Below are 18260 nucleotides of genomic sequence, written 5' to 3' on the forward strand. Positions count from 1 at the left end.
AAGAATTTATTCACAAATTGTGGTGGAAAATAAGTATTTGGTCAATACCAAAAGTTCATCTCAATACTTTGTTATGTACCCTTTGTTGGCAATAACAGAGGCCAAATGTTTTCTGTAACTCTTCACAAGCTTTTCACACACTGTTGCTGGTATTTTGGCTCATTCCTCCATGCAGATCTCCTCTAGAGCAGTGAGGTTTTGGGGCTGTCGTTGGGCAACACGGACTTTCAACTCCCTCCACAGATTTTCTATGGGGTGGAGATCTAGAGACTGGCTAAGCCACTCCAGGATCTTGAAATGCCTCTTAAGAAGCCACTCCTTTGTTGCCCTGGCTGTGTGTTTGGGATCATTGTCATGCTGAAAGACCCAGCCACGTCTCATCTTCAATGCCCTTGCTGATGGAAGGAGATTTTCACTCAAAATCTCTCGATAAGTGGCCCCATTCATTCTTTCCTTTACACAGATCAGTGGTCCTGACCCCTTTGCAGAAAAACAGCCCCAAAGCATGATGTTTCCACCCCCATGCTTCACAGTGGGTATAGGTGTTCTTCGGATGCAATTCAGTATTCTTTCTCCTCCAAACACGAGAAGCTGTGTTTCTACCAAAAAGTTCTATTTTTGTTTCATCTGATCATAACACATTCACCCAGTCCTCTTCTGGATCATCCAAATGCTCTCCAGCTAACCGCAGACGGGCCTGGACGTGTACTTTCTTCATCAGGGGGACACGTCTGGCAGTGCAGGATTTGAGTCCCTGACGGCGCATTGTGTTACTGTTAGTATCCGTTGTTACTGTGGTCCCAGCTCTCTGTAGGTCATTCACTAGGCCCCCACCGTGTGGTTCTGGGATTTTTGCTCACCGTTCTTGTTATCATTTTGACGCCACGGGGTGAGATCTTGCATGGAGTCCCAGATCGAGGGAGATTATTTGTGGTCTTGTATGTCTTTTCTAAAAATTGCTCCCACAGTTGATTTCTTTACACCAAGCGTTTTACCTATTGCAAATTCAGTCTTCCCAGCCTGGTGCTTGTCTACAATTTTGTCTCTAGTGTCCTTTGACAGCTGTTTGGTCTTGGCCATCTTGGAGTTTGGAGTGTGACTGACTGAGTTGTGGACATGTGTCTTTTATACCAATAGAGTTAAAACAGGTGCCATTAATACAGGTAACGAGTGGAGCCTCGTTAGACCTTGTTAGAAGAAGTTAGACCTCTTTGACAGCCAGAAATCTTCCTTGTTTGTAGGTGACCAAATACTTATTTTCCACTCTAATTTGGAAATAAATTCTTTAAAAATCTAACAATGCGATTTCCTGTTTTTTTTTTTCTACATTCTGTCTCTCATGGTTGAGGTTTACCCATGTTGACAATTACACTCCTCTCTAATCTTTTCAAGTTGGAGAACTTGCACAATTGGTGGTTGACTAAATACTTATTTGCCCCACTGTACATGTTCCCGGACTCAAAATATTGCCAACACTTTTACTTGTGGTGCCGACAAAAGGGTTTACGTAGCCAAATTGGTGGTGTCGCATGAGTAGCCTATTCAGTATGCTGCATTCTTACATCCTGCACACATTGCACGTATCCACTCTCGAGAAATAAATGAACACATATTCAAAGATTTTGTTTTTGTTTGTCGATATGGCTGTGAAATAGGTATTAAGATTTTTTAAATGGTCTTAATAAGGTCTTAAAAGGTCTGAAATTTAACTTAAGTAAAAGCCTGTAGGAATCCTGTGCTTGGTTTCATTGAGCAGAAAACTGAGCTCTCTGAGTTACAATGAAATACATTTTGTTTTCAGGAAATTGCGTAAGATCATCGAGGAACTTCTGTCCACAGAGAGAGAATACGTAAAGGCTCTGGGCTATGTTCGAGAACATTATTTCCCCGAGTTGGATAGGAGCGACGTTCCGCAGGATCTCAGAGGCCAGAAGGGAATCATCTTTGGTAACCTCGAAAAACTGCATGACTTCCACCGACATTACTTCCTGAATGAGCTGGAGAACTGTGTGAATGAACCCTTCAGGGTGGGACGCTGCTTCCTACGACATGTAGGTGACTTAGGGAAAGAATGGTTCATTTTTACTCTTGATATTTCAGTACTTTGCTTTTTGGAACAACAGTAATTGACTATATGTATTTCTGACAATCAAAACTACAATTGGAGCAACAACAAAAAAACAGTAAACAACTAACAGAAGCATTGCTAGCATAAAATAGTAGACTGCCATGAATTGCATCAAGTAATGTGCCAGTATGCAGTGAACTTACTGTTCTCTGATGGTATTTCTTTCTTCTCCTTTTAGAGAGAGAACTTTACTTTGTATGCCCTATACAGCAAGAACAAACCACAGTCTGATAGTCTTCTCATCAATCACGGAAAGAATTTCTTCAAGGTATTTTGCTCTGAATTCCAATCTTTCCTTCAACCAAACACATTTTTTTCTTTTACTTATAGAGAAGTAGATGATAGCTGTTTGCTTGAAGAATGTTATTTAACTTTCATGGTTCACCTGATTCAGCTTACACTTTCCTAGTTTACATGCAAGCACAACATAATTCAAGTACTGATCTGAATAATGATCAGCTATTTTTCAAATTGTGTTATTGGTATTCTGCCCCAAACAACACTATACTCTAGAGCAGGGTTCACCAAATCTGAACCTCGATGCCATCTATCCTGTCGTCTTTTCCACGTCTCTCTCCCCTAACACACCTGGATCAAATGATTATGTCATCAGCAACCTCCCCAGAAGCCTGATAATGATCATGATTATTTGATTCAGGTGTGTAGGAGGAGGGAGACTGGAAAACACGAAAGGAAAAGTGGCTCCGAGGTCCGGATTTATTGAACCCTGCTCTAGAGTTGTCCGATACTCATTTTAAAATATCGGATATTATCGACATCAGTTTTTCGTTGTTGGTTTTACAATACATACAAGCAATACAGTTGACAACGTACAATTTAATACTGTACATCAGTGCTTCTCAATTATTTTCAGTTACGCCCCCCCACCCCAAGGAAGACGTAAATGTTTCGCGCACCCCCCAAACTCTCTGCCACCAATAGTATCATTTGTCTATAATATTACTATAAGTACGCCTCTGCCAAACATTGTGTCCTTTTTTTCTATTAAAGAAAAAAAGGATCATAGATCCTTATAATAAAGTATAACTTTATTAACATTGTTTTGTTTGTAGCAGAAGACTTAACACGCATCAATTTGCCCGAATTAAAAAAAAAAAACAACAAGTCACATCTAAACTGTAAAAATACACTCAAGGTACATTTTTGACCATTTGATACTGAAAGATAAAATGTAATAAAATCAGTAAATAATAACAATAATAATAATAATTGATTAGAAACATTAACTCATGAGGATAATATGCCAAAATATTTGACTGAAAAAAACAAAACTGAATAGAAGGGAAAAAAAAGTGTTTATTTTCGCTGCTCACAGTTTCACTTCCTTTGCAATGGTGTGGGGTCATTTTCACTGAGCATGCTAACAGTGCTCACTGGTTTACTGATATAACATTGACAAAGCGGGACGATTGTTGGCAATATTCGGCATGTTTTCGCTGAAAAACAATCAAGCGGCTTATCAATGAGATTGAGGTCTAATGTCTTTAAGTGGCGTCTTAATTGATTTGGCATCCGGCTGTCTGCTATCATCATTTATAGACACAGTAATCAGTAGTCTTTCCTCATCTCCCACTGTATTAAAAGTCAAAACCAAAAGGCAAATGGCCCGAAAAAAGCGCATTCTACGCGGCCAAGGGAGAACCGTAGGTGAGGGCGGTCGTCTTGACAATCCCAAGCCGAAAATGGCAGACATGCTCAATGATGTTCATGTCTGGTGACTGGGCTGGCCAGTCCTGGAGGATCTTGATCTTCTTTGCCTTGAGGAACTTTGAGGTAGAGATTGAAGTATGCGATGGAGCACCATTCTGCTGCAGAATTTGTCCCTTTTTGTGGTTAGGAATGTAAGAGGCAGCCAAGATTTGTTGATATTTCACCCTGCAGATCTCTCAGGGTGCAAACAATTAAAAAACCGTGTGGCATTTGCCAAGGCCAACAACCTGTCAAAAGGATGGACGCTCGAAAAGTGGCAAAAGGTGGATTTTTCAGATGAATCTTCCATTGAATTACACCACAGTCGCCACAAAATTGCAGGAGACCTACTGGAGCCGGAATGGATCTAAGATTCACTCAGAAAACAGTGAAGTTTGGTGGTGGCAAAATCATGGTCTGGTATGGGGGTGTGCGAGAGATCTGCAGGGTGGAAGGCAACATAAATAGTGTGAAACATCAACAAATCTTAGCTGCCTCTTACATTCCTAACCATAAAAAGGGACAAATTCTGCAGTAGGATGGTGCTCCATTGCATACTTCAATCTCTACCAAGTTCCTCAAGGCAAAAAAGATCAAGATCCTCCAGGACTGGCCAGCCCAGTCAACAGACATGAAAATCATTGCGCATGTCTGGGGTAGGATGAAAGAGGAAGCATGGAAGACGAAACCCAAGAATGTTGATGAACTCTGGGAGGCATGCAAGACTTCTCTTCTCAAGTCGGACAACTCTACGATGCTCTTAAGGAATTTTTTATTTGGTGAAAGATTACCCTTTTTTTATCTGTATAGATAGACAAGAATATATTGAGTCTCTAGTATCATGGTGCATTAAATGCAAAAGCACGACTAGTGCAAGTGTGCATGCCCAATTGTAGTATATTCTCAATGGGATAGGACATTAATAATACCAACATAATGAGTGGTATTCATTTAACAGTTGTATTATTGTAGATGCAGTTTGTTGTGATACAGCTTTACCGAGATTTATAGTACAGGTAGTTCCCGGTTTACGAATGAGTTTTGTTCCTGTGCTGCCGATGTAACCCGAATGTTGTTGGAATTAACCCTTTAATTACCCAAAACACCCTCTTAAAAAAAAAAAAACTATCCAAGAACACGTACATCATTGTACTGTCCTCGCCAAGACGTTGAAGCTAAGTCCTAGCTAGACAATGAGCTAAGCTCCGAAATGATGATGTCAGACGTCCGTGTGGTCAGCTGCTCATGACATCAACACTTGCAGAATGAAACTAAAATAAAATGAAATTAAATCCTTCTCATCTTCGATAACAACAATTCAAATTTGCGTTTACAAGTAGCTGTTGATACAGCAATAACAAACGATTAGCATATATCAGTTAGCGTCCTTACATCATCAAAAACAATCACATAAACTGGCTCCAAGTATTCGACCACAATTGAAAACGCACAATAAACAGTACAAAAGGGGTTATATACAGTCGTCGCCTGTGGATGCTTCACAAGCAACAAATGTGCGCGCAGGCTGTCACCTCTGTCACTCGGCTGCTCTGTGTGGCGTGGGCACGTCTGTACATGCGCTCATTTCCTGTTCTACGCTTCCTGCGCCAAAATAAAAGCATGTATTACAAAACAAAAGTCAACAATTAGAAAAATAAACAAGGAGACTCATGCGTCGTAAAGTTGAAATCGTGCAAGTCGGGTCCGTCGTAAACCGGGGAGTACCTGTTTTTTGGATGTTAAAGTTGCATGACATAGTATTAGAAATGCTTAGCTTCAAACTACAACCAAAAAACGTTTTGTTTAAAATAGTGTTACTCTAAATGTGAACATGATCTTATGTTCCTTTATGGATTTTACAACAATTCCACCTAATGTCTGACAGCCGTTTCATGGAGAAATCACTTGCTTGTATACGATCCCCACCGATCCCTTCTTTGAAAGCTTGCTTTTGTGTCCTTGTCCACCAGCAAAAGCAGCAGAATCTGAGGGACAAAATGGACCTGTGGTCTTACTTATTGAAACCAGTGCAGCGGATCAGTAAGTACAGCCTGCTGCTCCAAGACATTATGAGGGAGTGTGCGCCAGCTCAAACCGGAGAGCTGGCTGAACTCGAAGCTGCCTTGAAGGTCGTTCATTTCCAGCTCAGACATGGCAACAACCTGCTTGCCATGGACGCCATCCGCCAATGTGATGTAAGAGCAACCCTACATGAGCGTACTCATAAATGACTGTTCCCGGTAGAAATCTGTGAATGTGTCAAATTGTTGAGTAGCTGTCAACCTACGGTCATATAAAAAAAAGGACAACTTTTCATCACCAATGGGAAGTTGAGACATACAGTGCCCTCCATAATTATTGGAACCCCTGAAAAAGATGTGTTTTTTAGCTTCTAAAATTTTTTTTTAATTCAAATAATATGGGTCCTTAATGGAAAAAAAGAGAAAAATCCAACCTTCAATACAACTGCATTCATTCAGTGGGGAAAAAATCCCACATATAGAAAAAATTATTTGACATCAAATAATGTGTGTGAAAATTACTAGCACCCCTGGTCTTAATACTTTGTACAACCCCCTTTTGCCAACAAAAAGTTCTGGGGACTGAGATGGCCATGGGAGGAGCTTGATTTTGTGTCTGGTGAACCATTTCTGTGTAGATTTGGCCATATTTTTAGGGTCATTGTCTTACTGAAAGACCCAGTGACGACCCATCTTCAGCTTTCGGGCAGAGGGCAACAGATTTTGATTTAAAATGTCCTAGTATTTCAAAGCATTCATGATGCCATGCACCCTAACAAGATTCCTAGGGCCTTTGGAAGCGAAACAGCCCCACAGCATCACTGACCCCACCCCCATACTTCACATTGGGTATGAGGTGCTTTTCAGCATGCGCATCTTTCGTGGCACGTCAAACCCACTTAGAGTGTTTGTTGCCAAAAAGCTCAATCTTGGTCTCATCTGACCAAAGCACACGGTCCCAGAAGAAGAAGTCTTCTGGGAAGACTGAGCCTTGTAATACAGTACAGTGATCCCTCGCTACTTTGAGTCTTAAACTTCACGCCCTCAGTCCATCGCAGATTTTTTTTTTCAATTAAAAAAAAAAAATACGTATGAGCTATCCCTAGCCGATCAATTGGTCTCACTCTCGCTCCCTGGAGTTGCTTGATAAAGTTAACGATGTTGACACATTTGACATGTTTGACCTTGTCAGAGTCACTGGCTTCAAAAGCGCCACATGCGCCAATCATCATTTAACTTGTTAAGCAGTCGCTGTGGCAACTCATTGTGTGTAAGTTAGAGGATTTTAGTAGACTCGCTCAATGAAGTGCTGCCTATGAATAGACATGCTCTGTCTGTGCATTGCGCGGGGGTAGGGGTGGATAAGAAGCTCGCGCTGGAATTAATGTGTGTGTGGCGACGTTCAAGGCAGCCGGACGTGTTGTGTTCGCGTCAACAAACGCCACATGTTAGCAGTTTGAGCAGTTTGTAATTTCCACATGTTACTCCAAGAGTCACAGCCAAGGGAGTTAACAGAAGCATTTAATAAAGCCAAGCATTTTCTTCTACAGTACAGTACTTTATTCTTGTTACAAATAATTCAGGGAACAGTAACATGTTTAAAACTTATCATAATCATTGCATTTGAAGTGCTTAAAAAACACCATCCATCCATCCATCCATCCATCCATCCATCCATCCATCCATCCATCCATCCATCCATCCATCCATCCATCCATCCATCCATCCATCCATCCATCCATCCATCCATCCATCCATCCATCCATCCATCCATCCATCCATCCATCCATCCATCCATCCATCCATCCATCCATCCATCCATCCAATTGTACTTTGGAGAAAAAGTGAAAAAACATGTCTCATCTCTTTCCAATTCTAAATCTGAATAAATACATTGTGCGCTGCTTCACAGTTTTTCACTTATCGCGGCGGGTTCTGGTCCCCATTAACCGCAGAAAACTGTATATGAAAACAGTTTTAAAATAGGCTACTTATTGAAGGTGTGCCTTGTACGCCAATGCGCCTTATACTGTGGAAAATACAGTAATTTATAGATTTGATGACTTTTAAAAAATGCATCATCTATCATTATTAATATCGACTGACCCAAGATGAATGGAAAAGTTTAGAATGCAAATAGTCTTTCCATCTGGTCTATGGAATGAAAGGTGCTGCATGCAAGACCGTCAATAACATGTCCATTATAAGTCGTCTTTTTTTTTTTTATGCAGGAAATATTCCATCTGTTTTCGAATAAATGGTTTTGCTTGCAAAATATGCAAAAAAAGAGAACTGAGATTTGGTATAATACATTCTATGCCCTGCAGGTTAATCTCAAGGAGCAAGGGCAGCTCATTCGCCAGGATGAGTTCTCTGTAACATTCCGGAAGAAAAAATGTTGCCGTCATATTTTCCTCTTTCAAGAGCTCATCCTCTTTAGTAAGACACAGAAGACAGATGTGGGGAATGATACCTACATCTACAAACAATCATTCAAGGTACACACGCTCACTGATTATGAAAAATATGATCTCATGGAATTTTACAAACAGATGACAGAATACTTGTGTGTTGCTTTGCTACCACTTCCCCTTATGCAACAAGTTAGTGGATGGAGCTTTGTACACGTAAGCTTGCATGTTAGTTCAGCAATATCAAAACATTTCTGAACTTGTGAATATTGCTTTATTTGCAAGCAAGGCTAGACGTAACCAATGGTCTAGGACACCATGTTCATGCTACATGTGCCAGTGTTTTCATAAAACAACACTTTTATTTTTTAAAAGAGGCCAAAAAACACAGTACTGCTGCCTAAACTAATACATCATTGAAGTCTTTATGAAATATTGCCCTGTGATGGCAGCGTTTATAGGTTAAGCGACCATGTCAACCACCCCTGAAATTAATAATAAAGACTGTGGTGTTTGTATTCAGACTTCAGACGTTGGCATGACCCAAAACACTGGTGACAGTGGCCTTTGCTTTGAGATTTGGTTCAGAAAGCGGAAATTCCAAGACACATACACACTGCAAGCAGTCAGTCGAGAAGTAAAGGAGGCTTGGACCAAGGACCTGGAACGGATCCTCTGGGATCAGGCACTACACAATCGAGGTGAAATACTGATTGAATAATACAGAAACACACTGTAGTCCGTAATCTAAGACTTGACCATCAATCCCTGTCCTCCTTGATCTCACTGCCGCCTTCGACACCATTTCTCACACAATCCATCTCAACTGGCTCTCCTCCCTTGGTATCACCTACACACCCCATTATTGGTTGGGGGTACTTTTTACCTGTCCCACCGCACACAATTTGTCAAATTCGGCCTCCACAAATCCAAATCACTCCCTGTCTCCGCTGGCGTACCCCAGGGTTCCGAGCTGGGGCCGCTCCCCTTCATTGTTTATACTCTCCCCCTCGGTTCCATCTTATAATATCAAACCGATACTGATATATGCGGTCGTGAACTTAACATATTGTGGCTAATTGTGCTAATTATATTATGATGCCCCACTGGATGCATGAATAATGATAAATGTGACAACAAGATTTTCCAAATTAACATTCTGTGAAAAATAAGAGAAAAACTTCAATTGAAGTTATGGAAAAGGTGCCGGTAACACTTTATATTAACTATTCGTTTCAATAGTTAATAGATCATTAGTAAACTGTTGATAAATGATTTATTGTTTATTTGTGAAGTATTTGTTAACAGTTTGTTACAGGGTGTTCTTAACCTGAAACACAGTTTGTGTAGAAACGTTTCAGGTTTTTGTGTGTAACGTTTGGCTTTTCAGGTTAAGAAATGCCGTTCACTTCAAAAGAAAAGGCATTTTGATAAGGCATTTTGCAGGCAGCGCTCATGTTGCACATTTATGAAAATCTGCCATAGAACCAACAATATTTGTACATAATACATACTTAATAATATAAGTACATAATACGTACTTTGTATATACCAGTATAACCAATAAAACTTATGACCTTCAACATAAAGTTTATATAGTTTTATCAAGATCCATCAACTAGCATGGGCATTTAGAATGGGGTCAACTATATTGGAACACCCTGTAAATGCTTAACAAACTGTTAACAAATACTTCACAAATCAACAATAAATCATTTATCAACAGTTTACTAATGATCTATTAACTAGTAAAACGGAGAGTTATTATAAAGTGTTACCAAGGTGGGTACCTATATTGTACCACTTTATGACTCTGCCCACATAACAAATACCAAGCATCTTAATTTGGAGACATCTAATGGTCAATACGCATAACTCTTTTGCTAAGTTGTGACCAGCCCTTGTACAAAGGCAGTAGGCTTCTACATTCCCTATGAAGGCAACATGCATATTGGCCCAAAATCGATATTGAAAAATGAATGTCGATATTGTCCGATATCATTTTAAAATGCTTTTGTTGTCCGATTGTATTGGCTACCGATAATTTCGCACAACTCTCCCTATGCTTGCTGGGATCAGCAATGTTGCTTGTCGCAATTTTGCAATTTTTAGTGCTTAAAGACTTGATTCTTCCATTTGTTCAACAGAAGTCCGTATGCAGGAGAGAGTTTTTATGGGAATTGGAAACAAGCCGTTTATGGATATCCAACCCAGCGATGCTGCTATCAATAACAGAGCTGTCGACTGTGGACTGATGGCAAGAGGTAAACTAATACTCATTATTATAAAATATAGGCAGCATGTCTGCATGATTGTCTGTATGTTTCATGTATTTGTCTAAAAACTAGTCCAGGTTGTATCTGGATTTATACCTTCAACCTTAATGATAATCTGTACACTGTAGAAAATGGATGTGTTTTTGCTGCTCTCCATAGAAAATAAGGTGCTACCCTTTGTCGGACCATATGGGCCACACAATGGCCTACCTGGGGCACGATCAAAATCGGCTGGTTCACGGAGTACATCGTCTTCCTCATCTTCCTCGGGACTGGGTTCCCTTTCCCCAACAGCATATTACTGTGGGCCGAAGAGGAAGGTGCTAATAAGTGGCTTTGAAGGATACCTGTCAACAGTGGGGGTTCTTGAGGACGACATGGATCCTGAGAGTGGGAGTCACAACCTATTGTGTAATTATTGATTTCTATTGTCAACGGACTAATCAATATACACTATTTCATCCAATTATTTAGATAGTCCGTCCATAGACTTCACTATCAGTTGAAGGGAAACGGGGCGTGGGGCCCTTCCATATGGGGCCTATTTGTAAAAACTTAAAATTCAAATATTTTCAAAACTAAAGCTGCTAGCGACCTAAAACCAAAACAGGCACCTCCCTTAGGCTTATATGAGTCTCCATGAGCAACGGCATCAAAAAATTGAGCCGTTCCCTAATGAAATCCCGATTATGTTTTATATACTCTAAGTATAACAAAAGTTAAAATATTTAACATATATAGGTTTTTGCCCAAAATGGCGACTTTTTATTTTTTTGTGCAATATTGACAGATGTTTTCAACAGCCAAAAAATCACTCAATTTTCACAACAAACTTAATACTTGAGGAAAGCATGCAGAATCGTCTTTATTTTACTCAACAAAAGCAAATTTGACATTTTTCGATATTCTATCACAACTTATTTCGGTTGAATTCCAATGTCACTTTTGCCTCATCACGTCTTGCCGGTTATCTGGCCCTTGTTGTTTTTAGTTGAAATGTTACATGAAATAAAGCACGTAAAAGCCGATTTTTTTTTTTGTATGGACGCGGAAATTTCTAAATGACTAGTTTTTTGCCCAAAAAACGGGCAGTTGGCCAAAAAATTACCTGATTATTTAAATGTAAAGTTACATTATATTAAGTATAGTTAAAGTATACATACAAAATCCAACAAGGCGGCCATCACAGAACAAAGCGCTTTTTAAGTTGAAATTTCTTGTAAATAAATGCATAAATACCAGAATTTTTATCGAAAAGATTATAAAACAGTCTGGATTCTTGGTTACAAGCAAAAAAAAACAAAAAAAAAAACAGGCAGATATAATTCATTTTACGGAAATATGTCAAAGCTAATTTTCAAAGTGCATGCATGGTTCCATTTCATATAATAATTACCTTGAATCCTCGACCAAATCACTCTTGAGACACTCCTGCCTGCTTGTATGCACTAAAACTTTCATCCTATTTCCACCTAAATCCAGCGTTAGAACGCAGCATGTGTTTGAGTTTATCACAGTGAGAGCCGCCACGACGCTGGTCGCCATTAACCACGAAAGACGACGGATCACTGCACCTAAATCCCACTAATTATCTATCAAGATGTTATAAGTAGTATACCATATCATTTTTCCAAATATGCTGGATGTAGTTTCATCACATCGACATTCCGTAAATGACAGGGTAATATAAACGGCTTGTTAAAAGATGTGAGGGGTATAGAGCAAGACAGTATTACTTAAATGACTTCTCTTCACTATGCATACACAGTGGGGGAAATAAGTAATTAGTCAACCACCAATTGTGCAAGTTTTCCTACTTGAAAAGATTAGAGAGGCCTGTGATTGTCAACATGGGTAAACCTCAACCATGAGAGACAGAATGTGGAAAAAAACAAAAAATCATATTGTTTGATTTTTAAAGAATTTATTTCCAAATTAGAGTGGAAAATAAGTATTTGGTCACCTACAAACAAGCAAGATTTCTGGCTGTCAAAGAGGTCAAACTTCTTCCAACGAGGTCTAACGATGACTCACGAGGCTCCACTTGTTACCTGTATTAATGGCACCTGTTTTAACTCATTATCGGTATAAACGACACTTGTCCACACTTCAAACTCCACTATGGCCAAGACCAAAAAGCTGTCGAAGCACACCGGGACAAAATTGTAGACCTGCACCAGGCTGGAAAGACTGAATCTGCAATAGGTAAAACGCTTTGTGTAACGAAATCAACTGTGGGAGCAGTTATTAGAAAATGGAAAACATACAAAACCACTGATAATCTCCCTCGATCTGGGGCTCCATGCAAGATCTCACCCCGTGGCGTCAAAATGATAACAAGAACGGTGAGCAAAAATCCCAGAACCACACGGGGGGACCTACTGAATGACCTACAGAGAGCTGGGACCACAGTAACAAAGGCTACTATCAGGAACACAATGCGCCGCCAGGGACTCAAATCCTGCACTGCCAGACGTGTCCCCCCCGAAGCCAGTACACGTCCAGGCCCGTCTGCGGTTCACTAGAAAGCATTAGGATGATCCAGAAGAGGACTGGGAGAATGTGTTGTGGTCAGATGAAACCAAAATAGAACTTTTTGGTAGAAACACAGGTTCTCGTGTTTGGAGGAGAAAGAATACGGAATTGCATCCGAAGAACACCATACCCACTGTGAAGCATGGGGGTGGAAACATCATGCTTTGGGGCTGTTATTCTGCAAAGGGACCCGGACGACTGATCTGTGTAAAGGAAAGAATGAGAGATTTTGAGTGAAAATCTCCTTCCATCAGCAAGGGCATTGAAGATGAGACGTGGCTGGGTCTTTCAGCATGACAATGATCCCAAACACACAGCCAGGGCAACAAAGGAGTGGCTTCGTAAGAAGCATTTCAAGGTCCTGGAGTCCTGGATCTCTCCAGATCTCAACCCCATAGAAAATCTGTGGAGGGAGTTGAAAGTCTGTGTTGCCCAACGACAGCCCCAAAACATCACTGCTCTAGAGGAGATTTGCATGGAGGAATAGGCCAAAATACCAGCAACAGTGTGTGAAAAGCTTGTGAAGAGTTAAAGAAAACGTTTGGCCTCCGTTATTGGTAACAAAGGGTACGTAACAAAGTATTGAGATGAACTTTTGGTATTGACCAAATACTTATTTTCCACCATGAGTTGCAAATAAATTCTTTAAAAATCAAACAATGTGATTTTCTGTTTTTTTTTCCACATTCTGTCTCTCATGGTTGAGGTTTACCCATGTTGACAATTTCAGGCCTCTCTAATATTTTCAAGTAGGAGAACTTGCACAATTAGTGGTTGACTAAATACTTATCTGCCCCACTGTATCTGTAAGTTACCATCAGTCTTGTCACTGCAGTGGACAGCTCAGAGTCTTCGGGAGAAAGTGTCAGTGGCCTCAGTAGCTCTGCTCGCAGTTACCGTTCGGTTTTGGAAAGAGAGGCTGAGGACGCGTCTTCCGTCTCCCCTTCCACCATCACTATCAAGGAGGCGGAAGGGCCCAGTCGCACTGGAGCTTGTGGCTCATCTGAAGAAAGCCAAGAATCAGTTGCACATCAAGCCAAGGTGACGTACCAAAGATCTTGATTATTTTTATTGGCATGCGAGATTTTGGTCATGTCTACACCGAGCAGGGTTTTTTAAAACTGAGGATCCTGCCCTACTACTTTGGGAAAAAATAAGTACGTCTACACCAACGTGTTTGTAGAAAAAAAAAAAAAGCTTCCACAGCCAACAGCATTCATTCATTTTTAAGTACATTCATAACAATGTGCCAAAAATTATTGTCCATAATACCCCCATCCTTCGCATGTGTTCTTCAATATGAAGCACTGCAACAGTTTGTAAATAAATTAAAAAAAAAAAAACATCTGTCTAATTTACTGCCAATGTAAGCATTGGTTTCATGTGTGACGTAGGGACAAAGTTTGTCGCATTCATTGATGTTTCTACAGTTAAATCTTTGGTTATCAGTGTCCACATGATGGCGCCACAAACCCAAAAATTGCAGATCTTCACTTTGGATGGAGGTTTTAAGAACCTTCATTTAATTGTGCGTGTGGATTATAGGCCAAACTTTGGAAAAAGTTTTTTTCCCAAATACCCTGCTACGTGTAGACATGGCCTGTATCTCCATTTCTGCGAACAGATTGTTAAATAAAATGATGGTTTATTTGTTTATTTTTACAGAACTCAAATGTCGGCAAGTCCACTGAGGTTTGAACAATCACAGGTATAATGATACTGTGGACTAAAGCATCATTGTAGATCGTTTAAATTTAATGTGTTTGTGATTTTGATGACATTTTCTTTCTTCTCCAGATTGAGAACACTCAAGTGGGCAAAGATCATTTCAAAGAAGCGGATCATGAAATCAGTGTAATATCGCATAGATCTGTCTTCTAATATCATTTCTCACAAAACTGTCTTCAACATTAATCAGTTATGAAATATACACTTGACAGTGCTTTGTATAGGTTAAAGTTAACACATGTAAACAGGATCCTATTGATATTTAACCTACAGTACTATTCATTCATTAAACAACAATTAAAAATTGCAGTTGATTAATAAGGTAGACACAAATTGCCGCCAGTGTCTCTAAAAAAAGTTAGAGGGTACTATTACTAATGGTTACAAAGGTATTATCTTATAAGCGATAGGTTTTTGTACATATGTATCTACTGTTATGTAAACACAATGTGTCTTTACAACACTAATATGTACCTGATATTAAGAGTTGTATGCCTTTCTATTTGATACAGTGGTATGTATGTTTGCTTTTTACTATTGTTTTTATTTGTGCCTCAATTTGTTCTCTAACAATAAACTTGATTTACAAATGTTCAACCAGAACATGATTTGGATGTTTAAAAGTACTACACACTACGTACTACACAACACTTACACCTGTTTTTTGTTTTTTTTAAATAATAGTTTCTTGTGTAAAACACATCCACAATAACCCTAATCATATTATCCAGCATTTAGTGTAACCACAATCACTGTAAATCACGCTGACACGCTCCCGCTTGTTTATTTTTTGACATTTCCTTCTTAATAATTTTACCCCATAGCTATTTTATAAATTATTATTATTCATGTGGAAGTGAATGTTGTTGAGTGCACCACATGAGCCAAGCCCTCCTTGGCTAAGGCCTCCAGTCATTTCCCCTGTGTGGGTTTGGACAGAAGCCTGACTTTGGTTTCACTCTTCTGTGATGTAACACTGTGTGTGAAGCCAAAGCTAATGTGTTACCACAAGTCTGCCCAGGGTGCTTCAATGGAGTTGGCCGCACGGCCTTATTATCCCAGATTTAAATGAATGTTTTTTGTAAATAGCACAATTGACACTGTGGTTGTTGTGCTTTTTACGTAATTTAAAAACAAATCTCCCATTGAAAAATTTCAGATTCAAAATACATACAGTGCCCTCCATAATTATTGGCACCCCTGAAAAAGATGTATTTTTTAGCTTCTAATAACTTTTTTTTTAAATTCAAATAATATGGGACCTTAATGGAGAAAAAGAGAAAAATCCAACCTTCAATACAAGGTTTAATACTTTGTACAACCAGCTTTTGCCAACAAAACAAGGTCTGGGGACTGAGATGGCCATGGGAGGAGCTTGACCCACTTAGAGTGTTTGTTGCCAAAAAGCTCAATCTTGGTCTCATCTGACCCAAGCACACGGTCCCAGTTGAAGCCTGGGGCCGTGTGTATTTTTGTGTGAGACCCAAGATTGAGCTTTTTGGCAAGAAACACCCTTAAGTGAGTCTGGTGTGCCACGAAAGATGCGCATGCTGAAAAGCACCTCATACCCACTGTGAAGTATGGGGGTGGGTCAGTGATGCTGTGGGGCTGTTTCGCTTCCAAAGGCCCTGGGAACCTTGTTAGGGTGCATGCCATCATGAATGCTTTGAAATACCAGGACATTTTAAATCACAATCTGTTGCCTTCTGCCCGAAAGCTGAAGATGGGTCGTCACTGGGTCTTTCAGCAAGACAATGACCCTAAACATATGGCCAAATCTACTCAGAAATGGTTCACCAGACACAAAATCAAGCTCCTCCCATGGCCATCTCAGTCCCCAGACCTTGTTTTGTTGGCAAAAGGGGGTTGTACAAAGTATTAACACCAGGGGTGCTAATAATTGTGACACACATTTTTTGATGTCAAATAATTTTTCTTTATGTGGGATTTTTTTCCCCACTGAATGAATGCACTCTCTTTTTTCCCTTAAGGTCCCATATTATTTGAATTAAAAAAATATTAGAAGCTAAAAAACACATTTTAACCAGGGATGCCAATAATTATGGAGGGCACTGTATTTGACTTTCAATGGGTTCTAGTAGGTACAAGAGCTCTGTCTAGACATATGAAATTGGAATGATGGCTTTAGCTCAACACTTCATCTGTGCCAAATGCAAAATCTTAGATTTATTTATCTATTTTGTGATTAAAGCTGAGGTGTTCTTGGACAAGCCCTAATGTGGAGTCAATAATATTAAAATCCTTCGCCATGTCACTTTTATTGATTGTTCTTGATTTTACTGTACATTATTTAATACAATAACTGAAATTTATATATTTGAAGAATGTAAAACAACGTGGTAGGTAGGATACACTGCTGGCCAAAAGTATATGCACCCCTGCAATTCTATCAGATAATGCTCAATTTCTCCCAGAAAATGATTGCAATTACAAATGCTTTGATTGTAATATCTTCACATTTATTTTGCTTGCAATGAAAAAAAAAAGAGAATGGAAAAAAAATAATTTTACACAAAACTCCAAAAATAGATCGGACAAAAGTATTGGCCCCCTTTGAAAAATCGTGATGCTTCTCTAATTTACACAAATTGTGGCACATAACAGGTGGTGGCAATAACTAAATCACACTTGCAGCCAGTTAAAATGGATTAAAATTGACTCAACCTCTGTCCTGTGTCCTTGTGTCTACCACATTGAGCATGGAGAAAAGAAAGAAGATCAATGAACTGTCTGAGGACTTGAGAAGCAAATTTGTGAGAAGGCATGGGTAATTTCAAGGCTACAAATCCATCTCCAAAGACCTGAATGTTCCTGTGTCTACCGTGCGCAATCTCATCAATAAGTGTAAACTGTGGCTAATCTCCCTAGATGTTGACGGAAAAGAAAAATTGACGAGAGATTTCAAGGAAAGATTGTGCAGATGGTGGATAAAGAACCTCGACTAACATCCAAATAACTTCAAGCTGTCCTGCAGTCCGAGGGTACAACAGTGTCAACCCGTACTGTCCGTCGGCGTCTGAATGAAAAGGGACTCTATGGTCGGATACCCAGCATGACCCCAGTTTCATCCAGCAAATTTTGTCACTAACTCCACATATGTCATGTCAGCATCTTTTACCTCCATTCAGAAGTGACATAATTTGCCTGATAACACTTAATGACATCTGCCACAAGCATTCCTTAAAAGTGCGTATGACACCAAAAAGCATGTTTATTTCAAATTTCACACAGTGTTTTATGCTCCTGAATGAAATGGACCGCTTGGATGTGTGTGGAAGCGATTGTTTTATATTATATATTCAATTTTTAATCCCGTGCCATGAAAATGAGTTACTTACGGCTCCAGTTTCGGGTTTAGGACGAATGCGAATGTGACATCCCCAGTGTCAGCGTCTTACAATACAGCATTACGTTATAGTATGCAGATGGA

The 18260-nt window shown here is 39.6% G+C and overlaps 1 protein-coding gene across 1 annotated transcript in view; it reads left to right on the plus strand.

Annotated features, from left to right (window-relative positions):
• LOC130921638 (uncharacterized) overlaps nt 1–16103 on the plus strand; it is a 117209-nt gene extending 101106 nt beyond the window's left edge. Inside the window, exons 15-24 of the mRNA XM_057845754.1 lie at nt 1802–2051; nt 2307–2396; nt 5809–6033; nt 8187–8357; nt 8794–8971; nt 10418–10534; nt 10706–10957; nt 13917–14122; nt 14747–14789; nt 14879–16103. Of these exons, the coding sequence (XP_057701737.1) occupies nt 1802–2051; nt 2307–2396; nt 5809–6033; nt 8187–8357; nt 8794–8971; nt 10418–10534; nt 10706–10957; nt 13917–14122; nt 14747–14779 (1522 nt within the window). The 3' untranslated portion in view covers nt 14780–14789; nt 14879–16103. The remainder of the gene's footprint in view (nt 1–1801; nt 2052–2306; nt 2397–5808; nt 6034–8186; nt 8358–8793; nt 8972–10417; nt 10535–10705; nt 10958–13916; nt 14123–14746; nt 14790–14878) is intronic.
• Nucleotides 16104–18260: the final 2157 nt, after the last annotated feature.

Source organism: Corythoichthys intestinalis, chromosome 9 (assembly GCF_030265065.1).
Source record: "Corythoichthys intestinalis isolate RoL2023-P3 chromosome 9, ASM3026506v1, whole genome shotgun sequence".
NCBI classification, from domain to species: Eukaryota; Metazoa; Chordata; class Actinopteri; order Syngnathiformes; family Syngnathidae; genus Corythoichthys; species Corythoichthys intestinalis.